The sequence below is a fragment of the Oncorhynchus clarkii genome, chromosome 23, assembly GCF_045791955.1.
Source record: "Oncorhynchus clarkii lewisi isolate Uvic-CL-2024 chromosome 23, UVic_Ocla_1.0, whole genome shotgun sequence".
NCBI lineage: Eukaryota > Metazoa > Chordata > Actinopteri > Salmoniformes > Salmonidae > Oncorhynchus > Oncorhynchus clarkii.
The window spans coordinates 50,862,114-50,889,053 of record NC_092169.1 but is presented as its reverse complement, the minus strand read 5'-3'; the positions used below and the strand labels follow the sequence as shown (position 1 = coordinate 50,889,053).

General features: G+C 43.6%; 1 protein-coding gene across 2 annotated transcripts in view; it reads left to right on the top strand.

The window, feature by feature from the left end:
• Positions 1-26,940, top strand: part of LOC139381914 (collagen alpha-1(XIX) chain-like) — a 244,516-nt gene that overhangs the window by 192,164 nt on the left and 25,412 nt on the right. For both annotated transcript variants that reach the window (XM_071125772.1, XM_071125773.1), the window contains 10 exons: positions 2,521-2,571; positions 3,858-3,902; positions 8,252-8,278; positions 11,396-11,449; positions 12,613-12,657; positions 13,802-13,846; positions 14,055-14,117; positions 15,827-15,862; positions 22,224-22,268; positions 23,629-23,772. In XM_071125772.1, coding sequence (XP_070981873.1) covers positions 2,521-2,571; positions 3,858-3,902; positions 8,252-8,278; positions 11,396-11,449; positions 12,613-12,657; positions 13,802-13,846; positions 14,055-14,117; positions 15,827-15,862; positions 22,224-22,268; positions 23,629-23,772 — 555 coding nt within the window. The remainder of the gene's footprint in view (positions 1-2,520; positions 2,572-3,857; positions 3,903-8,251; positions 8,279-11,395; positions 11,450-12,612; positions 12,658-13,801; positions 13,847-14,054; positions 14,118-15,826; positions 15,863-22,223; positions 22,269-23,628; positions 23,773-26,940) is intronic.

Sequence of the window (26,940 nt, the reverse complement as noted above, 5' to 3'; positions counted from 1 at the left end):
TCATGTTCTGGGGACACTGGAGCAAAACCAAAAGGAGTGTTTCTTATTGGACACGTACAAAGCGAGTACTTCCTGTTTCACTCCGTTATGGAGGGGTTTCTTCCTCTTTGTGCCTACTTAATACAACCCACTTACTGTGTTGGAGGTCAGGGTTAATGAATGAACTTCAGTACTGTAAATTCTTTAAATTGCACAAATCTAGCAAAAGCTTAGGGCCACAGATTTCCTTCAAACTTAAAACCTGTTCTCCTGTAGATACTCTGACGCTGTGGTTAGTTTAGGGCTGTCTTGCAGCCGTTTAGCTTTGCCTCAGATTACACACTGATGACAGACAGCACATACGCTGAGTAGTGGAGAGGAGACCGGGGGCTACACCCCCCCCCCCCCCCCCGCGCCCTGGCCCCATAAACGCTAGTCGGCAGGACTATACAGACTATCTCTGGTATATCCAGGCTACTCCTCAAGCCATCAGGATGTTGTAGTTGCTGCTGCTATACTATTTCCCCCAGATACACTAGTTAGACTACAGCCCAAATGGCACCTTATTCATTATATAGTGCACTACTTTTTACCTGAGCCCTATGAGCCCTTAAGTGGGGCACTATAGGGGATAGGGTGCCATTTGGTACTCACTTAGTGTTTGAATCTACAGAGGCCGGTGGGTTAAACAAGTGTTACTGCTCTCCTCTTTTGTTTAGTGATCACCAGGCAGCCCCAGATATTGATCTCTCCATGTACTGATCACCAGGCAGACCCAGATATTGATATCTCCATGTAGTGATCACCAGGCAGACCCAGATATTGATCTCTCCATGTAGTGATCACCAGGCAGACCCAGATATTGATATCTCCATGTAGTGATCACCAGGCAGCCCCAGATATTGATATCTCCATGTAGTGATCACCAGGCAGCCCCAGATATTGATCTCTCCATGTAGTGATCACCAGGCAGCCCCAGATATTGATCTCTCCATGTAGTGATCACCAGGCAGCCCCAGATATTGATCTCTCCATGTAGTGATCACCAGGCAGCCCCATATATTGATCTCTCTGTGTAGTGATCACCAGGCAGCCTCAGATATTGATCTCTCCATGTAGTGATCACCAGGCAGCCCCATATATTGATCTCTCCATGTAGTGATCACCAGGCAGCCCCAGATATTGATATCTCCATGTAGTGATCACCAGGCAGCCCCAGATATTGATCTCTCCATGTAGTGATCACCAGGCAGCCCCAGATATTGATCTCTCTGTGTAGTGATCACCAGGCAGCCCCATATATTGATCTCTCCATGTAGTGATCACCAGGCAGCCCCATATATTGATCTCTCAATGTAGTGATCACCAGGCAGCCCCAGATATTGATCTCTCCATGTAGTGATCACCAGGCAGCCCCATATATTGATATCTCCATGTAGTGATCACCAGGCAGCCCCAGATATTGATCTCTCCATGTAGTGATCACCAGGCAGCCTCAGATATTGATCTCTCCATGTAGTGATCACCAGGCAGCCCCAGATTTTGATATCCCCATGTAGTGATCACCAGGCAGCCCCAGATATTGATATCTCCATGTACTGATCACCAGGCAGCCCCAGATATTGATCTCTCGAAGTAGTGATCACCAGGCAGCCCCAGATATTGATCTCTCTGTGTAGTGATCACCAGGCAGCCCCATATATTGATCTCTCCGTGTAGTGATCACCAGGCAGCCCCATATATTGATCTCTCCGTGTAGTGATCACCAGGCAGCCCCATATATTGATCTCTCCATGTAGTGATCACCAGGCAGCCCCAGATATTGATCTCTCCATGTAGTGATCACCAGGCAGCCCCAGATATTGATATCTCCATGTAGTGATCACCAGGCAGCCCCAGATATTGATCTCTCCATGTAGTGATCACCAGGCAGCCTCAGATATTGATCTCTCCATGTAGTGATCACCAGGCAGCCCCAGATATTGATCTCTCTGTGTAGTGATCACCAGGCAGCCCCATATATTGATCTCTCCATGTAGTGATCACCAGGCAGCCCCAGATATTGATCTCTCCATGTAGTGATCACCAGGCAGCCCCATATATTTATATCTCCATGTAGTGATCACCAGGCAGCCCCAGATATTGATCACTCCATGTAGTGATCACCAGGCAGCCCCAGATATTGATCACTCCATGTAGTGATCACCAAGCAGCCCCAGATATTGATCTCTCCATGTAGTGATCACCAGGCAGCCCCAGATATTTATCTCTCCCATGTTGCATTTAAGGGCTTATGAACAAAGTAATACTGTCTGCCTGGTCCAGGCCTACAGGACTGACTGTTAGACTAGAGGCACAGAAAACACTCAGGCAGACACACACACACGCACACGCACACACACACACACACACACACACACACACACACACACACACACACACACACACACACACACACACGAGACCTTTTGAAGTGTGTAAGGCTAGAAGTGTGTTAACGGAGGAGAAAGCTGGCTCTGACTGAGATGTGTGTGTTTGCAGGGTGTCCCCTATGTGGAGGGCAATGGGATGAGCAGTCTGTACAAACTGCAGGTAAGAACTCTGTACTCATCCTCATCAGGTGTCAGGTGTTGCCGACGATGCAACTAGCATCACAGTGCTAGTCAACAGTTGTTGACATGTTACTTATAGTCTGTTGATTGTTTGTTGAGCATCGGTAGGGTGACCCTCAAAGTAAAGGTTACCACATTCCCCTATATACCGTAGGCTACTGTAGATACCATATCATCAGACACCCTGTCATCAGATACCATGTAATCAGATACCATGTCATCAGATACCATGTCATCAGATACCCTGTAATCAGATACCCTGTAATCAGATACCATGTAATCAGATACCATGTCATCAGATACCATGTAATCAAATACCTTGTCATTCGATACCCTGTAATCAGATACCATGTAATCAGATACCATGTCATCAGATACCTGTCATCAGATACCATGTCATCAGATACCTGTCATCAGATACCATGTCATCAGATACCATGTAATCAGATACCATGTCATCAGATACCCTGTAATCAGATACCCTGTAATCAGATACCATGTCATCAGATACCCTGTAATCAGATACCATGTAATCAGATACCATGTCATCAGATACCCTGTAATCAGATACCCTGTAATCAGATACCATGTCATCAGATACCATGTCATCAGATACCTGTCATCAGATGCCATGTCATCAGATACCCTGTCATCAGATACCCTGTCATCAGATACCATGTCATCAGATACCATGTAATCAGATACCATGTCATCAGATACCCTGTAATCAGATACCCTGTAATCAGATACCATGTCATCAGATACCATGTCATCAGATACCATGTCATCAGATACCCTGTAATCAGATACCATGTCATCAGATACCCTGTAATCAGATACCCTGTAATCAGATACCATGTCATCAGATACCCTGTAATCAGATACCATGTCATCAGATACCCTGTAATCAGATACCATGTCATCAGATACCCTGTAATCAGATACCATGTCATCAGATACCCTGTAATCAGATACCATGTCATCAGATACCCTGTAATCAGATACCATGTCATCAGATACCCTGTAATCAGATACCATGTCATCAGATACCCTGTAATCAGATACCATGTCATCAGATACCCTGTAATCAGATACCATGTCATCAGATACCCTGTAATCAGATACCCTGTAATCAGATACCATGTCATCAGATACCCTGTAATCAGATACCCAGTAATCAGATACCGTGTCATCAGATACCATATAATCAGATACCATGTCATCATTGTGTTGAATGTTATGATGATAATACTAGTTTCTCCACAGAGTGGAGGAGCCATCTCAGGACCCCCTGGAGCACCAGGTGCACCAGTAAGTATCTCATCATCTACTGTCTCATCATCCATCCTCCTGCTGTCACATCATCCTGCTGTATTATCCTCCTTCTATCTCATCATCCATCCTTCTTCTGTATCATCATCCTACTGTCTCATCATCCTATTGTCTCATCCTCCTTCTGTCTCATCATTCTACTGTATCATCCTCCTTCTGTATCATCCTCCTACTGTCTCATCCTCCTTTTGTCTCATCATCCTACTGTATCATCCCCCTTCTGTATCATCCTCCTACTGTCTCATCCTCCTTCTGTCTCATCCTCCTACTGTCTCATCATCCAGCTGTCTCATCATCCATCTGTCCCCTTCTCCAACCGTATCATCCTCCTTCTGTCACATCATCCTACTATCTCATCCTCCTACTGTCTCATCATCCATCTGTCCCCTTCTCCAACCATATCATCCTCCTTCTGTCTCATCCTCCTACTGTCTCATCATCCAGCTGTCTCATCATCCATCTGTCCCCTTCTCCAACCGTATCATCCTCCTTCTGTCTCATCCTCCTACTATCTCATCCTCCTACTGTCTCATCATCCATCCTCCTTCTGTCTCATCAACCTGCTGTCTCATCATCCTACTGTCTCATCATCCATCATCCTGCTGTCTCATCATCCTACTGTCTCATCATCCTATTGTCTCATCATCCATCCTCCTTCTGTCTTATCATCCTACTGTCTCATCATCCTACTGTATCATCATCCTACTGTTTCATCCTTCTACATCTCCTTTTGTCTCATCATCCTGCTTTCTCATCATCCTACTGTCTCATCATCCTGCTGTCTCATCATCCTACTCTCTCATCATCCTGCTGTCTCATCAACCATCCTCCTACTATCTCATCATCCTGCTGTCTCATCATCCTACTGTCTCATCATCCTACTGTCTCATCATCCATCCTCCTACTGTCTCATCATCCTTCTGTCTCATCATCCTACTGTCTCATCATCCTGCTGTCTCATCATCCATCATCCTACTGTCTCATCATCCTACTGTCTCATCATCCTACTGTCTCATCATCCTACTGTCTCATCATCCTAATGTCTCATCATCCTACTGTCTCATCATCCTGCTGTCTCATCATCCATCATTCTACTGTCTCATCATCCATCCTCCTACTGTCTCATCTTCCTGCTGTCTCATCATCCTACTGTCTCATGATCCATCCTCCTACTGTCTCATCATCCTGCTTTCTCATCATCCTACTGTCTCATCATCCTGCTGTCTCATCATCATACTGTCTCATCATCCATCCTCATACTGTCTCATCATCCTGCTGTCTCATCATCCTATTGTCTCATCATCCATCCTCATACTGTCTCATCATCCTACTGTCACATCATCCTACTGTCTCATCATCCTGCTGTCTCATCATCCTACTGTCTCATCGTCCTGCTGTCTCATCATCCTACTGTCTCATCATCCTGCTGTCTCATCATCCTACTGTCTCATCATCCATCCTCCTACTGTCTCATCATCCTGCTGTCTCATCATCCTACTGTCTCATCATCCATCCTCCTACTGTCTCATCATCCTACTGTCTCATCATCCTACTGTCTCATCATCCTATTGTCTCATCATCCATCCTCCTTCTGTCTTATCATCCTACTGTCTCATCATCCTACTGTATCATCATCCTACTGTATCATCCTTCTACATCTCCTTTTGTCTCATCATCCTGCTTTCTCATCATCCTACTGTCTCATCATCCTGCTGTCTCATCATCCTACTCTCTCATCATCCTGCTGTCTCATCAACCATCCTCCTACTATCTCATCATCCTGCTGTCTCATCATCCTACTGTCTCATCATCCTACTGTCTCATCATCCATCCTCCTACTGTCTCATCATCCTTCTGTCTCAACATCCTACTGTCTCATCATCCATCCTCCTACTGTCTCATCATCCTGCTGTTTCATCATCCTACTGTCTCATCATCCATCCTCCTACTGTCTCATCATCCTACTGTCTCGTCATCCATCCTCCTACTGTATCATCCTCCTTCTGTCTCATCATCCTACTGTCTCATCATCCTAATTTCTCATCATCCATCATCCTACTGTCTCATCATCCTACTGTCTCATCATCCATCACCCTTCTGTTATATCATCCTACTGTCTCATCATCCATCATCCTACTGTCTCATCATCCTTCTGTCTCATCATCCTACTGTCTCATCATCCATCATCCTACTGTCTCATCATCCTACTGTCTCATCATCCGACTGTCTCATCATCCATCATCCTACTGTCTCATCATCCTACTGTCTCATCATCCATAATCCTTCTGTCTCATCATCCTACTGTCTCATCATCCTACTGTCTCATCATCCTACTGTCTCATCATCCGACTGTCTCATCATCCATCATCCTACTGTCTCATCATCCTTCTGTCTCATCATCCTACTGTCTCATCATCCTAATTTGCTTTACTGTACTGTACTGTACTGTCAGGGTCTGAAACACACAGGCCATACTTTATCATCCTAAGAGTAGCTGTCATCTCCTTCACTGTCTCCAGCCCTCTAGTAAGACTCAGTCATGTTCAGTGAGAGCTCACTGGTGGAGAGAAACTGACAGAGAGAGACTGATAGAGAGAGACTGACAGAGAGAGAGAGACTGACAGAGAGAGAGAGACTGACAGAGACTGACAGAGAGAGACTGACAGAGAGAGACTGACAGAGAGAGACTGACAGAGAGAGACTGACAGAGAGAGAGAGAGACCTGACAGAGAGAGACTGACAGAGAGAGAGAGAGAGAGACTGACAGAGAGAGAGAGAGAGACTGACACAGAGAGAGAGACTGACACAGAGAGAGAGACTGACACAGAGAGAGAGACTGACACAGAGAGAGAGACTGACAGAGAGAGAGAGACAGAGACTGAGAGAGAGAGAGAGAGAGAGAGAGAGAGAGAGAGAGAGAGAGAACACTGTCTGAGCAGTGGCCTGACTCTGTTCTCTCTGCATTGTGCCTCTGTGGCGAGGTGTGGTGACCTGATTTACTGAGCTCTGCCCTTATCAGTCTGTCTGTAATCTACCTACAACCCTAGGAGACTTTACCTCTTCCATCATAACGCACAGACACTCCGCTCATAGGACCTGCAGGGGTCCACAAAGAGAACTCCCTACCCAGGGACCACAGTAGAATCTCTGGGGAGCATTGCTCTGTGCTGTGCTGTCTGTCTGTCTGCATCTAACATGTACAGTACTGCTGGGTATATCATGAAGTGGTTTTGCACTCCCAGAGATCATTTACTGAATGTTAAATATATTACCTGTCAGGTATTTTAACTGTTTGTAATGTACACTTGTTAAATTCATTTTTGTTAAATGTAATGTATTTAATGTCAATTGTAATAGTTTATAATGTCATTTTAGGTCTGAGTTGGACCCTAGGAAGATTAGCTGTCGCCATGGCATCAGCTAACAGGGATCCAATGAAACATTCAATTAATTCTAGAAGAATTAAGAAATAATTCAAATGAAGAGTTAAAATGGAGAAGAATGAAAGCAACAGGCTACAGTAAATTATACAATATGTCCATTTTAGTTCCAGTTAGATTGTGCTGTTTGTTTAATGTCTCTAATTGTTTACATTTTTTGCACGCTGTTAACTTTTATTGACAATAAGTCTGACTTTATGACTATAACTGTACAGCTGCCAGTGTATATGAACAGTACAGTCATTTCCTGTATTAAACCTGACACTTTACAAAAGTTAAGGTAATTGATGCTAAAAGTCTTAACAACAAAAAAAGCCATATCTCTGTTAACCCAGTTAAACCTCTCTGAAAGGGTTTTAGAAGGGCCTCCCAAGTGAAGCAGGGATCTAAGGCACTGGATCACAATGCTTGAGGCGTCACTACAGACCCGGGTTCGATCCCAGGCTGTGTCACAACCAGCCGTGAAAGGGAGTCCCATAGGATGGCGCACAATTGGCCCAGCGTCGTCCTGGTTACGGGGGGGGGGGGTGCTTTACTTGGCTCATCGCACTCTAGCGACTCCTTGTGGTGGGCCGGGTGCCTGCAGGCTGACTCCGGTCGTCAGTTGAACGGTGTTTCCTCCGACACATTGGTGCAGCTGGCTTCCGGGTTAAGCGGGCGTTAAGAAGTGCGGTTTGGCAGGTCATGTTTCGGAGGACGCATGACTCGACCTTTGCCTCCTGAGCACGTTGGGGAGTTGCAGCGATGAGACAAAGATCGAAATTGGGGATAAAAATAAAATGTCTTAAAAGAGTGAATACATTTCTAAAGGGTCTTATGTAAAAGGTCTTCTATATATGACTTTGTAATTGGAGTGATTGCCTTCCACTGTCTCTTTCTTCTGTATAGGGGCCCAAAGGAGACGAGGGAAGAGTGGTGAGTTGAAATCTTTTCATTCTAGGGAATATATTTTATTGAAAGTGTTTCTCACCTGTTTTCATATGCAGTCCAACAGAACTAACACAGGAAATCATTTCAACTACTTTATCTGGGCTTGATTGAGTTTGATTGGCACAATGGAACCAATAGAAGAGTCGCAGAACTGCCAAACCCTCCCGTCCTGCACTGCCGACAGGCTAAAGCAAACGCTGGCTAAAGCAAACGCATTTGAAAGATTTCAAACAGTATTTGAACCCAGGTCGGTTCTCCAATACAGTCTCTATGGTTCACTTCAACATAAGTCCCTCCACTCTGGAGCTGGGAACACAAAATAAAATAATGATCACGTCTCCTCTTGCCACAATCAAATGACTGTTCTATATTGTCTGGCCTGTGGGAGACAATGAACCCTCTTTGCTCTCTGTAATGTCTACTGTAACTCCACACACACACATTAAGAGAGAGAGAGAGAGACACACACACTCTCTCTCCCTTTCTCTCCCCTCTCTCTCTCTCTCTCTCTCTCTCTCTCTCTCTCTCACACACACACACATATGTACACACACACACACTCTGTCTCTCTCTTTCTCTCTCTCTCAATCACACACACAAACACACACACACACACTGTCTCTCTCTCTCTCTCACACACACACACACACACATAAACACACACACATAGACTGTTTCGGACACACACACACACACACACACACACACACACACACACACACACACACACACACACACACCAAGGAATGGAAACAATACAACTCCTCTCTTCTGGTATCAACTTGAATTCTCCATCTCTTTCTCTGTCCTCGTGGGGCCAATTGCATTTTTTATTGTTTTGCTGCGGTGCGATTTCTCACTGGGGATGTTAATTTGACATTTGAATAAATTGTGTGAGCTGCGGTTCCTGGTGCTGCGGCTCGGTCGGTGGAATTACCCCAATCCGTCTCATGCACACACACACACACACACACACACACACACACACACACAGACACACACACAGACACACACACAGACACACACACAGACACACACACAGACACACACACACACACACACACACACACACACACACACAGACACAGACACAGACACGTACACACACAGACACACACACAGACACACACACACACACACAGACACAGACACAGACACAGACACAGACACACACAGACACAGACACAGACACAGACACGTACACACACAGACACACACACAGACACACACACACACATACACACACACACACACACACTAACACGTACACACACACACACACACAGACACGTACACACACACACACACAGACACGTACACACACACACACAGACACGTACACACACACACACACACATACACACACACACACACACACAAACACATAGACAGACACACACATACACACACACACACACATAGACAGACACACAGACACACACAGAAACACACACAGACACACACACAGAATCACTCTCACACAGTCATGCACACGCACACACAGACACGCACACACACACACAGACACTAACATGTACACACACACACAGACAATCACACACACACACACAGACAAGTACACAGACACACACAGACACACACAGAAACACTCACACACAGAAACACTCACACACAGACACACACAGAATCACTCACACACACACACACACACACACCAAATTGCCCCAATCCGTCTCACCACAGCTGATCCCCGGCGGCGATCCCGATCTGTCCCGTTCCACTCTAAGCCACACTATGTTATTCATGACAATCTACATGTGTGATAATTACCTGCCCCATCCATCTATGTCAGAGCAGAGGACAGAGCAGGCCTTGGCCCTACAGTAGTGTGTAATACCATTTCTCCATGGCACATACAGTAGAGCCAGACCAGACCAATAGAAGGGGGAGGAGGGATGTGTATTTCTACTGTAGTAAAGGAGGCAGATCAGACCAATAGAAGGGGGAGGAGGGATGTGTATTTATACTGTAGTAAAGGAGCCAGACCAGACCAATAGAAGGGGGAGGAGGGATGTGTATTTCTACTGTAGTAAAGGAGCCAGACCAGACCAATAGAAGGGGGAGGAGGGATGTGTATATCTACTGTAGTAAAGGAGGCAGACCAGACCAATAGAAGGGGGAGGAGGGATGTGTATTTCTACTGTAGTAAAGGAGCCAGACCAGACCAATAGTAGGGGGAGGAGGGATGTGTATTTCTACTGTAGTAAAGGAGGCAGACCAGACCAATAGAAGGGGGAGGAGGGATGTGTATTTCTACTGTAGTAAAGGAGCCAGACCAGACCAATAGAAGGGGGAGGAGGGATGTGTATTTCTACTGTAGTAAAGGAGGCAGATCAGACCAATAGAAGGGGTAGGAGGGATGTGTATTTATACTGTAGTAAAGGAGACAGACCAATAGAAGGGGGAGGAGGGATGTGTATTTAAACTGTAGTAAAGGAGACAGACCAGACCAATAGAAGGGGGAGGAGGGATGTGTATTTATACTGTAGTAAAGGAGACAGACCAGACCAATAGAAGGGGAGAAGGGATGTGAATTTCTACTGTAGTAAAGGAGAAAGACCCAAATAAGCTGCTGACTGCCTGCAATGAGAGATAAATCTGCAGTCTTTTATAGATAGTTCTATCTTGAAGTAAAAACGTATCACAATCAGTCTACTGTTTTGAAAGGTGATCTCCTATACCAACATACCTTGTTCTCCATCCTTCACACCATACTCCATCTCTCTCTCTCATCTCTCCATCTCTCTCTCTCTCTCTCTATCTTTATCTTTCTCCCTCTCTCTCTCTCTCTCTCTCACTCTCTCTATATCTTTCTTTCTTTCTCTCTCTCACTCACTCACTCACTCACTCAATCACTCACTCTCTCTCTCTCTCTCTTTCTCCCTCTCTCTCTCTCACTCACTCACTCACTCACTCACTCACTCAATCACTCACTCACTCATCAATCACTCTCTCACTCCCTCTCTCACTCACTCACTCACTCACTCACTCACTCACTCACTCACTCAATCACTCTCTCACTCACTCAATCACTCACTCACTCACTCTGTCCTAGACTAACTACTCTGTGTTATGTTCCAGGGAGATCCCGGATCCATGGGTTTACCAGGACTAGAAGGACTACCTGGAGCCAAGGTAAGTCACATACAGCCCCCCTGTAGCCTTTATGGCGGCAGGGTAGCCTAGTGGTTAGAGCGTTGGACTAGTAACCGGAAGGTTGCGAGTTCAAACCCCCGAGCTGACAAGGTACAAATCTGTCGTTCTGCCCCTGAACAGGCAGTTAACCCACTGTTCCCAGGCCGTCATTGAAAATAAGAATTTGTTCTTAACTGACTTGCCTGGTTAAATAAAGGTAAAATAAAAATAAAAAAAAATATACAGTACTGAGCCAAGCCGAGCCGAGCCAAGCCAAGCCGAGCCAAGCCGAGCTGAGACGGCACTTGCGGACCATCCTCATCCTGCATGACCTCACCAGATTACATATAGGAAATAGGAAATATGAGGGGGGTATGAGGGGGTGTGGTATATGGCCATTATACCACGTCTAAGGGCTGTTCTGGATACAGCCGTTAGCCGTGGTACGTTGGCCGTATACCACAAATCTCCAAGGTGCCTTATTGCTATTATAAACTGGTTACCAACGTAACTAGAGCAGTGGGGAAAGTGTAATAACTAGCAGGACACTACCGTCAGTAACATACTGTAACATACTGATGTAGATGACCTTGGAATGGGGGTTACAGCTCTATGTGTCTGTGTAACATCCCTCACACCTCTAGGTCTTAATCTAGATGTCAAGGCTAGAGCGCGCGTCTGTCCTTCCTTCAGGGAGCTGTCGTCAAAGAGTTATGGCGATATCGTTCAGACACATACACACCTCATATTACAGACAACTGGCCAAGTGCTCAACACTGCTGCTTTTATTTGACACTAAAGGTTAAGGAGAGTTTGTTTCTGATAGATCCACAGCAACACTTCAACAAGAGGTTATGTCTGTCTGAATACAAGTATATGGACTAGAATAGAATAGTCTCAGAATGGGCTTTGAAAGACAAGTCCTGAGAGATGCATAAACATAACCATGATGCTTCTCCATGAAGCTTCTCTGTCTGTCTCTGTTCTTGTTTCAAACCTCATGGTGATTTGGTTTTTTCATTATATAGTTGTATAAAAGGCTGTATGTTGCTGTAGGTTTGAGTTGTATAAAAGGCTGTATTTTGCTATAGGTTTGAGTTGTATAAAAGGCTGTATTTTGCTATAGGTTTGAGTTGTATAAAAGGCTGTATTTTGTCCTGTAGGGTGATCTGGGGATGCCTGGAGCCCCTGGAATACCTGGGCCTTCAGTAAGTAGTATTTTTAATGATCTGCACACAACAGAAGGATGCCGTGAATCTTCCATTTGTTCGCGCTCTTTTGCTGCACTTGATGCTGGCTACAGAAAACATCACGGCTGTCTGAGGAAATGATAACATGTCATGGACATTGACTTCCCAAATCTATAAGAAATGACAGACAGAACACAGTGATACTATAGTAGTATCCCCAGTGAACAACGCTTCATATGAACAGATGTAATACTATACCCAGTGAACAGTCCCTCAGATGTAATACTATACCCAGTGAACAGTCCTTCAGATGTAATACTATACCCAGTGAACAGTCCCTCAGATGTAATACTATACCCAGTGAACAGTCCTTCAGATGTAATACTATACCCAGTGAACAGTCCCTCAGATGTAATACTATACCCAGTGAACAGTCCCTCAGATGTAATACTATACCCAGTGAACAGTCCCTCAGATGTAATACTATACCCAGTGAACAGTCCCTCAGATGTAATACTATACCCAGTGAACAGTCCCTCAGATGTAATACTATACCCAGTGAACAGTCCCTCAGATGTAATACTATACCCAGTGAACAGTCCCTCAGATGTAATACTATACCCAGTGAACAGTCCTTCAGATGTAATACTATACCCAGTGAACAGTCCCTCAGATGTAATACTATACCCAGTGAACAGTCCCTCAGATGTAATACTATACCCAGTGAACAGTCCTTCAGATATAATACTATACCCAGTGAACAGTCCCTCAGATGTAATACTATACCCAGTGAACAGTCCCTCAGATGTAATACTATACCCAGTGAACAGTCCCTCAGATGTAATACTATACCCAGTGAACAGTCCCTCAGATGTAATACTATACCCAGTGAACAGTCCTTCAGATGTAATACTATACCCAGTGAACAGTCCTTCAGATGTAATACTATACCCAGTAAACAGTCCTTCAGATGTAATACCCAGTGAACAGTCAGTGAACAGTCCTTTAGATGTACACCCACTTAGAGGGCTGTAGTACAGTAATACCTGCTGGACAGGACAGCGTTGAGGTGCTAGCTAATGTAGATGGCTATATATATATAAGACCTGTCTGAGAAGCTGTTTAATGTGTGGTGTTCTCATCCTGTCTGTGTGATTGACAGGGGAAACCTGGAGCTCGCGGTGATTCGGGGATCCCTGGGGAACCGGTAAGTAAGCCGGATGCTTTTCTCTCTCTCTCTCTCTCTCTCTCTCTCTCTCTCGCTCTCTCTCTCTCTCTCGCTCTCTCTCTTTCTCTCTCTCACTTTCTCTCTCTCTCTCTCTCTCTCTCTGTCAGCTGTCAGTCAAAGGCATCCCTACTTCTCTCTGTCACAAACACAGTAACAGTGACATATATGACTGTTTATTCCCTGACAGGGTGAGAGGGGCCCGCTGGGGGAGACAGGATTCCCAGGTCCTGAGGGACCCCAAGGTGCTCCTGTAAGGATTTTACTTTACCTCTGCTCCTCTTTCCTCATACCCCTGATTAGATACCCACCCTCAACGGGAGATAGTCCATACACCTAGAACAAAAAGGTGCTTTAAAGAACCTTAAAGGGTTTTTTGCCTTTCCCATAGAAGAATCCTTTGAAGACACACTTTTTGGTTCCAGGTTTAACCCTTTTGGGTTCCATGTAGGACCCTTTCTACATGTAACCCGAAAGGGTTCTACCTGGATCCAAAAAGGGTTCACCTTTGGGGACAGCCGAAGAACCCTTTTGGAACCTTTTTTCTAAGAGTGTTCATGCAGAGCCAAGTGAAATGTCACTCTATGTACAGTACATACGGTGCCTTTGGAAAGTATTCAGACCTCTTGACTTTTTCCACATGTTGTTACGTTACACCTTTATTCTAAAATTGATTCAATTGTTATCCCCCCTCATAAATCTACACACAATACTCCATAATGACAAAGAAAAAACTGGTTTTTAGAAATTATCATTTATCAACAACAAAAAATGAAATATTAAACATGTTTATTTAATCCATTTTAGAATGAGGCTGCAACGTAAGAAAACGTGGGAAAAGTCAAAGGGTCTGAATATGCAAATGTTACCAATGAACAGGAAGTAGATGGTTCCTACTTATTGCTGAGAGATGTGCAATGTTCCTATATGACTGTATAGGTTCAGACTGTCAGTATGCCGGCAGTATTAGGTTTGTAGACATAGTTTATATTGATAACAACACAGTCCCTCACATTGCAGAGCCAAGTGCTGTGTTACATTTACCATAGATGTCTGCATTTCCATATCAATGAAAGAGCTTGATTTAAGGGACAATCTGTTTAAATCTGGTTTAAATAAGCTTATTAGTCCAGGCTTGTTTTGCAGAACGATGACATTATTGTATGTTATTATCATCAGAAATGGTTTCTTTAGTTATAATTCCATCAGTCTGTAAGCAGAGAGTGGAACATTAGTGTTCACACAGCAATCACCATCGTTATCCCACGCTTCAGATATCCCATTAACTGTGGAGAGAGATTACTCTGTCTGTCACAAACGCCACCCTATTCCCTATATAGTGCACTACTTTGACCAGAGCCCTATTCCCTATATAGTACACTACTTTGACCAGAGCCCTATTCCCTATATAGTACACTACTTTGACCAGAGCCCTATTCCCTATATAGTACACTACTTTGACCAGAGTCCTATTCCCTATATAGTGCACTACTTTGACCAGAGCCCTATTCCCTATATAGTACACTACTTTGACCAGAGCCCTATTCCCTATATAGTACACTACTTTGACCAGATCCCTATTCCCTATATAGTGCACTACTTTGACCAGAGCCATATTCCCTATATAGTACACTACTTTGACCAGAGCCCTATTCCCTATATAGTACACTACTTTGACTAGAGCCCTATTCCCTATATAGTACACTACTTTGACCAGAGCCCTATTCCCTATATAGTACACTACTTTGACCAGAGCCCTATTCCCTATATAGTGCACTACTTTTAACAGAGCCCTATTCCCTATATAGTACATGACTGTATTGCAGTATATAGGGAATAGGGTGCCAATTGTGACGCATATCCAGAATGCACCAGGGCCGACCCGATCGAACGTTGGATTGTTGGAGCCGATATAAAATGTCTTTGTTTTCCTTCTTTGTGTTCTGGTCGTTCCTTGAGCAGGGGAGGCCCGGGAAAGATGGACTTCCTGGGTACGAGGTGAGAGAAAATAACTTAGACATACATACATACATACACACATACATACACACATACACATACACATACACACACACACACACACACACACACACACACACACACACACACACACACACACACACACACACACACACACACACACACACACACACACACACACACACACACACACACACACACACACACACACACACACACATACATACACAATATATCCTTCAACAAAAAGACGTACCAGCAGCATCCTTGACAGTAGTGCTGTTATCTAGCCCTTGAGCTACGGCATCACAACAGGTGCATTAAAACACTTGTATTTGCATATTAGACCATTGAATGATAACAACTCAAAGGTATCCTGCATATGTTGGGCTGTGTTGACTTTTAGTCTTTGTACACTAACTATACAGTTAATGCTGGGAGGCAGTCATAGATAACTGTTCGTAATAAAGGGAAGAATGATCTATTTTCATATCCAGATAAGTGTTTGGATAAAACTTAGCGAGTAAAAAATAAAACAACTGCCACTGTGATCTCTACTGGAAATATCACTAGTTGTGTTTTGTACTCTGTCATATGACATCACTAGTTGTGTTTTGTACTCTGTCATATAACATCACTAGTTGTGTTTTGTACTCTGTCATATGACATCACTAGTTGTGTTTTGTACTCTGTCATATGACATCACTAGTTGTGTTTTGTTCTCTGTCATATGACATCACTAGTTGTGTTTTGTACTCTGTCATATGACATCACTAGTTGTGTTTTATACTCTGTCATATAACATCACTAGTTGTGTTTTGTACTCTGTCATATGACATCACTAGTTGTGTTTTGTACTCTGTCATATAACATCACTAGTTGTGTTTTGTACTCTGTCATATGACATCACTAGTTGTGTTTTGTACTCTGTCATATGACATCACTAGTTGTGTTTTGTACTCTGTCATATGACATCACTAGTTGTGTTTTGTACTCTGTCATATAACATCACTAGTTGTGTTTTGTACTCTGTCATATGACATCACTAGTTGTGTTTTGTACTCTGTCATATGACATCACTAGTTGTGTTTTGTTCTCTGTCATATGACATCACTAGTTGTGTTTTGTACTCTGTCATATGACATCACTAGTTGTGTTTTGTTCTCTGTCATATGACATCACTAGTTGTGTTTTGTACTCTGTCATATGACATCACTAGTTGTGTTTTGTTCTCTGTCATATGACATCACTAGTTGTGTTTTGTACTCTGTCATATGACATCACTAGTTGTGTTTTGTTCTCTGTCATATGACATCACTAGTTGTGTTTTATACTCTGTCATATGACATCACTAGTTGTGTTTTATACTCTGTCATATAACATCACTAGTTGTGTTTTATACTCTGTCATATGACATCACTAGTTGTGTTTTGTACTCTGTCATATGACATCACTAGTTGTGTTTTGTACTCTGTCATATGACATCACTAGTTGTGTTTTGTACTCTGTCATATGACATCACTAGTTGTGTTTTATACTCTGTCATATAATATCACTAGTTGTGTTTTATACTCTGTCATATGACATCACTAGTTGTGTTTTGTACTCTGTCATATGACATCACTAGTTGTGTTTTGTACTCTGTCATATGACATCACTAGTTGTGTTTTGTACTCTGTCATATAACATCACTAGTTGTGTTTTGTTCTCTGTCATATGACATCACTAGTTGTGTTTTGTACTCTGTCATATGACATCACTAGTTGTGTTTTGTTCTCTGTCATATGACATCACTAGTTGTGTTTTGTACTCTGTCATATGACATCACTAGTTGTGTTTTGTTTGTGTTTTGTTCTCTGTCATATGACATCACTAGTTGTGTTTTATACTCTGTCATATGACATCACTAGTTGTGTTTTATACTCTGTCATATAACATCACTAGTTGTGTTTTATACTCTGTCATATGACATCACTAGTTGTGTTTTGTACTCTGTCATATGACATCACTAGTTGTGTTTTGTACTCTGTCATATGACATCACTAGTTGTGTTTTGTACTCTGTCATATGACATCACTAGTTGTGTTTTATACTCTGTCATATAATATCACTAGTTGTGTTTTATACTCTGTCATATGACATCACTAGTTGTGTTTTGTACTCTGTCATATGACATCACTAGTTGTGTTTTGTACTCTGTCATATGACATCACTAGTTGTGTTTTGTACTCTGTCATATAACATCACTAGTTGTGTTTTGTACTCTGTCATATGACATCACTAGTTGTGTTTTGTACTCTGTCATATGACATCACTAGTTGTGTTTTGTACTCTGTCATATGACATCACTAGTTGTGTTTTGTTCTCTGTCATATGACATCACTAGTTGTGTTTTGTACTCTGTCATATGACATCACTAGTTGTGTTTTGTACTCTGTCATATGACATCACTAGTTGTGTTTTGTACTCTGTCATATGACATCACTAGTTGTGTTTTGTTCTCTGTCATATGACATCACTAGTTGTGTTTTGTACTCTCTCATATGACATCACTAGTTGTGTTTTGTACTCTGTCATATAACATCACTAGTTGTGTTTTGTACTCTGTCATATGACATCACTAGTTGTGTTTTGTACTCTGTCATATGACATCACTAGTTGTGTTTTGTACTCTGTCATATGACATCACTAGTTGTGTTTTGTACTCTGTCATATGACATCACTAGTTGTGTTTTGTTCTCTGTCATATAACATCACTAGTTGTGTTTTGTACTCTGTCATATAACATCACTAGTTGTGTTTTGTTCTCTGTCATATAACATCACTAGTTGTGTTTTGTACTCTCTCATATGACATCACTAGTTGTGTTTTGTTCTCTGTCATATAACATCACTAGTTGTGTTTTGTTCTCTGTCATATGACATCACTAGTTGTGTTTTGTACTCTGTCATATAACATCACTAGTTGTGTTTTGTTCTCTGTCATATAACATCACTAGTTGTGTTTTGTACTCTGTCATATAACATCACTAGTTGTGTTTTGTTCTCTGTCATATAACATCACTAGTTGTGTTTTGTTCTCTGTCATATAACATCACTAGTTGTGTTTTGTTCTCTGTCATATGACATCACTAGTTGTGTTTTGTTCTCTGTCATATGACATCACTAGTTGTGTTTTGCTGAATTATAACAGTATGATTCACCATCAACTCCATTCTAATTAGCTGAACTATAACAGTATGATTCACCATCAACTCCATTCTAATTTGCTGAATTATAACAGTATGATTCACCATCAATTCCATTCTAATTAGCTGAACTATAACAGTATGATTCACCATCAACTCCATTCTAATTAGCTGAACTATAACAGTATGATTCACCATCAACTCCATTCTAATTAGCTGAACTATAACAGTATGATTCACCATCAACTCCATTCTAATTAGCTGAACTATAACAGTATGATTCACCATCAACTCCATTCTAATTAGCTGAATTATAACAGTATGATTCACCATCAATTCCATTCTAATTAGCTGAACTATAACAGTATGATTCACCATCAATTCCATTCTAATTAGCTGAACTATAACAGTATGATTCACCATCAATTCCATTCTAATTAGCTGAACTATAACAGTATGATTCACCATCAATTCCATTCTAATTAGCTGAACTATAACAGTATGATTCACCATCAATTCCATTCTAATTAGCTGAACTATAACAGTATGATTCACCATCAATTCCATTCTAATTAGCTGAACTATAACAGTATGATTCACCATCAATTCCATTCTAATTAGCTGAACTATAACAGTATGATTCACCATCAATTCCATTCTAATTAGCTGAACTATAACAGTATGATTCACCATCAATTCCATTCTAATTAGCTGAACTATAACAGTATGATTCACCATCAATTCCATTCTAATTAGCTGAACTATAACAGTATGATTCACCATCAATTCCATTCTATTTAGCTGAACTATAACAGTATGATTCACCATCAACTCCATTCTAATTAGCTGAATTATAACAGTATGATTCACCATCAATTCCATTCTAATTAGCTGAATTATAACAGTATGATTCACCATCAATTCCATTCTAATTAGCTGAACTATAACAGTATGATTCACCATCAACTCCATTCTATTTAGCTGAACTATAAATACCAACAACAGATACAGTAACTGGTCGGTACATTGGTACATCTGTCAGTCTTTATCACAGAGATCTCAACAGTAACTGGTCGGTACATTGGTACATCTGTCAGTCTTTATCACAGAGATCTCAACAGTAACTGGTCGGTACATTGGTACATCTGTCAGTCTTTATCACAGAGATCTCAACAGTAACTGGTCGGTACATTGGTACATCTGTCAGTCTTTATCACAGAGATCTCAACAGTAACTGGTCGGTACATTGGTACATCTGTCAGTCTTTATCACAGAGATCTCAACAGTAACTGGTCGGTACATTGGTACATCTGTCAGTCTTTATCACAGAGATCTCAACAGTAACTGGTCGGTACATTGGTACATCTGTCAGTCTTTATCACAGAGATCTCAACAGTAACTGGTCGGTACATTGGTACATCTGTCAGTCTTTATCACAGAGATCTCAACAGTAACTGGTCGGTACATTGGTACATCTGTCAGTCTTTATCACAGAGATCTCAACAGTAACTGGTCGGTACATTGGTACATCTGTCAGTCTACATCACAGAGATCTCAACAGTAACTGGTCGGTACATTGGTACATCTGTCAGTCTTTATCACAGAGATCTCAACAGTAACTGGTCGGTACATTGGTACATCTGTCAGTCTACATCACAGAGATCTCAACAGTAACTGGTCGGTACATTGGTACATCTGTCAGTCTACAGCACAGAGATCTCAACAGTGAGCGGAAGGAAGGGCCAACTTCTTATTATTTCACCCACTTCCATCAACAACATCTTGGAGCGGGAGAGAGGGGGAGAGGGAGAGAGGGGGAGAGGGAGAGGGGGAGGGAGAGAGATTTTAATGCCTTGTTGTTAGATGGTGTATCTCTTGTTCTCAATCATTTGGTGGGGCAACAGTGCCATCTAGCAGGTGAATGTGCTCCTATTCTAAACGTTCCCTAAAAACTCCTCTCACTGTACTGCAATGATCTGGCTTTGAGGTTTAATGCCAGGCCCAGAGAGCGACGATGGAAGTCGAATTCAGTGGGCACGATGATAGATGTAAGCCTCCCATCAGGCGTTGGGGAATAACATAGCAGAAATAAAAAATAGAGAGAGGGCTGCAGATGAATGTAGGCGAGGAGGAGGAGAACAGACTTTTCTGCTGCCCGTTGCTTTTAAAACCACATGATCGTGTCAGATTGCATTTTGCATGGAGACAGTAATCCTCGCAGTAAATGGATACAAAGATGTTCCCAGAGGTTATACAGTCAGTGAGATGGAGGGAGCGAGGGAGACCTGGAAAGCAAGAGAGGAGAGGAGAATGGAGGAGTGTAGTTCTGAGAGCAGTGTTGCACATAGAGCTAACGACAGGTGTTTCTCTCCTAGCGAGGGAGGGAGGGAGGGAGGGAGGGAGGGAGGGAGGAGGCATACAGTCCACAGAGGGAAGTGGGGCTATGTGATGCAGGGAAGGTGTGACAGACAATGTGGAAGGTGAAACACAGTCCTTGGAGAACTCCATACATCCTCAGACACAGGAACAACAGTCATCCCAGAATCATTTAAAAAGGTTGTTTTTTGATTGAGGATTTGGAATGAAAGACATCCTGTCAATCACTTCACTGCTGCCACCAATTGTTAAGATTATAACGGGACCTGGCAGTCTAGTTATTGCAACAATAAACCTTTTTTGAATGTGAATAAGCTAAGACACAAGCGTGGGTTGGGAAATTTAAAATGATAAGCAATCATTAAATGACCCTGAGTGTGGAGGATTGGTTGATGTTGATGGGGGTGATTACAGAGCAACAGATTAGACCCACGTTGGCCTCAGTGGGTGTCTGAACAAAAGCAGTGTGCTTTTGAGTGCTAGGAGAGGAGAGGAGAGGAGAGGAGAGGAGAGGAGAGGAGAGGAGAGGAGAGGAGAGGAGAGGAGAGGAGAGGAGAGGAGAGGAGAGGAGGAATGTCAGATTTAGAGAGAGAGGGAGGAAAGGAGAGAAGACAAAGAGAGGAGTGGGTAAAGAGAGAGAAGACTAGCCTTGGGGTCATCTTCATTCCAAATATCCAATTATTTATCAGTGCTCTTTGCTCTTCTCTCTGGTCTGGAGGGACTTCTCTGTCTCTCTGCAATCAGCAGAGTATTTCAGACAGAACCTGCACTCCTCTGTCATGTGTTCATACTGTGGTCTGTTTTATCTTCTTACAGGGAGCCACAGGTAGACTAGGAGACAGAGGATCCAAGGGAGAACGGGTAAGCACCTTTTATTTTGTTTCTCTGACGCTGTTTTCCATAAACACAACTCATTGTTTGTGATGGAAAAATATCACACAGAACTTAACCCAACCAAAAGGCAATGATGCATAGAAACACATGTTTTTCCCCCTGAGGTGCCTAAGTATTTGATAAAGGCATCTGAAATTCAATGCATTTTGTCTTCTACAGTGTAATCTGTTTCTAAAGCCCTGTCACAGTCTTCTACAGTGTAATCTGTTTCTAAAACCCTGTCACAGTCTTCTACAGTGTAATCTGTTTATAAAGCCCTGTCACAGTCTTCTACAGTGTAATCTGTTTATAAAGCCCTGTCACAGTCTTCTACAGTGTAATCTGTTTCTAAAGCCCTGTCACAGTCTTCTACAGTGTAATCTGTTTATAAAGCCCTGTCACAGTCTTCTACAGTGTAATCTGTTTCTAAAGCCCTGTCACAGTCTTCTACAGTGTAATCTGTTTATAAAGCCCTGTCACAGTCTTCTACAGTGTAATCTGTTTATAAAGCCCTGTCACAGTCTTCTACAGTGTAATCTGTTTATAAAGCCCTGTCACAGTCTTCTACAGTGTAATCTGTTTATATAGCCCTGTCACAGTCTTCTACAGTGTCATCTGTTTCTAAAGCCCTGTCACAGTCTTCTACAGTGTAATATGTTTCTAAAGCCCTGTCACAGTCTTCTACAGTGTAATCTGTTTCTAAAGCCCTGTCACAGTCTTCTACAGTGTAATCTGTTTCTAAAGCCCTGTCACAGTCTTCTACAGTGTAATCTGTTCCCAAATGCTAGTAATGGCGGTTTGTAGGAGAGCTAAGATACATGGTGACAGAATTGGCCACAGACCCTGGGGATGTGTATCTGAGTGGGCTCAATCAGGGTAATGGCTGGATGAGGACTGATTGAGTAATGCTGAGGCGTTGGTAGCGACAGTATCAGCCCAAAGCCAGAATGGCCTTATGCCAATGCTCTATCAGAATGCCTCCGGTACAGTCTGGAGTGGGACTGACAACAACCCCCTCGCCCTTTTATTTAACCAGGCAAGTCAATTAAGAATATTTTCTTATTTACAATGATGGCCTAGTTAAATAAAGTGATTGTAGATCTGAATGGGAAACCGGAGGGTGTACTGTAAACCACATGGCGGGAGCTCACCAGCCAGCTAGATTTAACCATTATACAGATTGGTATATTGGAACGTATATGTATTGTTTTATATTGTCAGGTATTACTGCACTGTTGGAACTAGGAACATAAGCATTTCACTACACCCTTCGATAACATCTGCTAAATATGTGTACATGACCAATACAAATTTGATTTGATTGTTCTTTACTGATCTCCTACTGCAGGGGGACCCAGGGATACCTGGAGCGAGGGGAGTCCAAGGAGAGAGGGGAAGGACAGGAGACCCAGGAATAGTGGGACCTATCGGGCCCCAAGGCCACCGAGGAGACCCTGGTCCCCCAGGTCCCATAGCATCACCAAGCCCTCTGGTACGTTGTTATATCTCCTCCAAACACACCAAGCCCTCTGGTACGTTGGTTATATCTCCCCCAAACACACCAAGCCCTCTGGTACGTTGGTTATATCTCCCCCAAACACACCAAGCCCTCTGGTACATTGGTTATATCTCCCCCAAACATACCAAGCCCTTTGGTATGTTGGTTATATCTCCTCCAAACACACCAAGCCCTCTGGTATGTTGGTTATATATCCTCCAAACACACCAAGCCCTCTGGTACGTTGGTTATATCTCCCCCAAACACACCAAGCCCTCTGGTACGCTGGTTATATCTCCCCCAAACACACCAAGCCCTCTGGTACGTTGTTATATCTCCTCCAAACTGGCCAAGTGTAGCCAAACTCCCATCTTGAATGATGTTGAATAAATGTGTTATCAGGTTTGTTGTGAATGATCCTGTAACACTCATAAAGGTGTCATGACCTGTTTTTTAAAGGTGTTGTGAATGATCCTGTCATAAAGGTGTCATGACCTGTTTTATAAAGGTGTTGTGAATGTCTTATGTACTCCCCTTCAAGGTATGTTTTACAGAGATCTCCCGACACTCATAGAGATCTCCCAACACTCATAGTTCAACCATAAACCCATAGAAATTCATGCTCCACATTTTTGTGTGTGTTTGTCTATACCCGCCCATAAAATCAAAGACTATCCTCAGTCACACATAATTATAGAATCTAAACATCCTCCTTTCTTTAGTGGTCTAAGTAATTAGCGTATATCTCTCTTTCTCTGTAAATGAATGCAGTACTGCAGTAGCATAGAGTTGTGTGGAGCTGTGTGGAGCAACATATGACACAGCAGATAACAGATAGGCATAATGAAGCCAGCTAGGTTGTTTCTGCTCCTCACCTCCCACTCCTGATCAGCTCAACCCACAGGGGGGTCGGGAGAGAGGGAAGGAGAGAAGGGCTAGCGAGAGAGGGGCGGAGAGAGGGAGAAGGAGAGAGGACTAGAGAGAGAGGAGCGCAGAGAGGGAAGGAGAGAGGGCTAGAGAGAGCGAGAGAAGGAGAGAGGGCTAGAGGGAGCGAGAGAAGGAGAGACGGCTAGAGAGAGAGGGAAGGAGAGAGGGAAAGAGAGAGAGGGAAGGAGAGAGGGAAAGAGAGAGAGGGAAGGAGAGAGGGAAAGAGAGAGAGGGAAGGAGCTTCTACACCTGCATTGCTTGCTGTTTGGGGTTTTAGGCTGGGTTTCTGTACAGCACTTTGAGATATCAGCTGATGTACGAAGGGCTATATAAATACATTTGATTTGATTTTGATTTGATTTGAGAGAGGGCTAGAGAGAGGGAAAGAGAGAGAGTGAAGGAGAGAGGGAAAGAGAGAGGGAAGAAATGAGAGAGATGGAAGAAATGAGAGAGATGGAGGAAAGGAGAGAGAATGAGGAAAGGAGAGAGAGCGAGGAAAGGAGAGAGGAATAGAGAGAAGGAGAGAGATGGAGAGAGCGTGGGAGTGAGGAGAGAGAGAAGGAGAGAGCGTGGGAGTGAGGAGAGAGAGGAGAGAGTGTGGGAGTGAGGAGAGAGAGAAGGAGAGAGTGGGAGTGAGGAGAGAGAGAAGGAGAGAGTGTGGGAGTGAGGAGAGAGAGAAGGAGAGAGTGTGGGAGTGAGGAGAGAGAGAAGGAGAGAGTGGGGGAGAGAGGAGAGAGAGAAGGAGAGAGTGTGGGAGAGAGGAGAGAGAGAAGGAGAGAGCGTGGGAGTGAGGAGAGAGATGGAGAGAGCGTGGGAGTGAGGAGAGAGAGAAGGAGAGAGTGTGGGAGTGAGGAGAGAGAGAAGGAGAGAGTGTGGGAGTGAGGAGAGAGAGAAGGAGAGAGTGTGGGAGAGAGGAGAGAGAGAAGGAGAGAGTGTGGGAGAGAGGAGAGAGAGAAGGAGAGAGCGTGGGAGTGAGGAGAGAGAGAAGGAGAGAGTGTGGGAGTGAGGAGAGAGAGAAGGAGAGAGTGTGAGAGAGAGGAGAGAGTGTGGGAGTGAGGAGAGAGAGAAGGAGAGAGTGTGGGAGTGAGGAGAGAGAGAAGGAGAGAGTGTGGGAGTGAGGAGAGAGAGAAGGAGAGAGTGTGGGAGTGAGGAGAGAGAGAAGGAGAGAGTGTGGGAGAGAGGAGAGAGAGAAGGAGAGAGTGTGGGAGAGAGGAGAGAGAGAAGGAGAGAGTGTGGGAGAGAGGAGAGAGAGAAGGAGAGAGTGTGGGAGTGAGGAGAGAGAGAAGGAGAGAGTGTGGGAGTGAGGAGAGAGAGAAGGAGAGAGTGTGGGAGAGAGGAGAGAGAGAAGGAGAGAGTGTGGGAGAGAGGAGAGAGAGAAGGAGAGAGCGTGGGAGTGAGGAGAGAGATGGAGAGAGCGTGGGAGTGAGGAGAGAGAGAAGGAGAGAGTGTGGGAGAGAGGAGAGAGAGGAGAGAGTGTGGGAGTGAGGAGAGAGAGAAGGAGAGAGTGTGGGAGTGAGGAGAGAGAGAAGGAGAGAGTGTGGGAGTGAGGAGAGAGAGAAGGAGAGAGTGTGGGAGTGAGGAGAGAGAGAAGGAGAGAGTGTGGGAGAGAGGAGAGAGAGAAGGAGAGAGTGTGGGAGAGAGGAGAGAGAGAAGGAGAGAGTGTGGGAGAGAGGAGAGAGAGAAGGAGAGAGTGTGGGAGTGAGGAGAGAGAGAAGGAGAGAGCGTGGGAGTGAGGAGAGAGAGAAGGAGAGAGTGTGGGAGAGAGGAGAGAGAGAAGGAGAGAGTGTGGGAGAGAGGAGAGAGAGAAGGAGAGAGTGTGGGAGAGAGGAGAGAGAGAAGGAGAGAGCGTGGGAGTGAGGAGAGAGAGAAGGAGAGAGCGTGGGAGTGAGGAGAGAGCTGGAGAGGATGGAAAAACACCTCTGTGTCACAGCTATTCTACACGCAGCATGTAGAGGGTTACATAACACAACAGAGATGAAAGACTCTGAATGCCAAGAAAACAAGTACTAAAGGGTTACCCTCCTTTATCTTTCTCTCATCGAACAGAACAGTGACCCTATTAAACACAAAAGTACATTGGCAACTCATCCCGTGGTATTCAGCACTGCCAAAATACAAGTACCCTGTTTTTAAACCAGTCGCAATTGAACACGATAATATTTGAGTGATCAATGTCGATGTTCGAAAATGGCCCTGAATATTGTTACTTTAATACCTTTATAAAGTTCCCCGGGT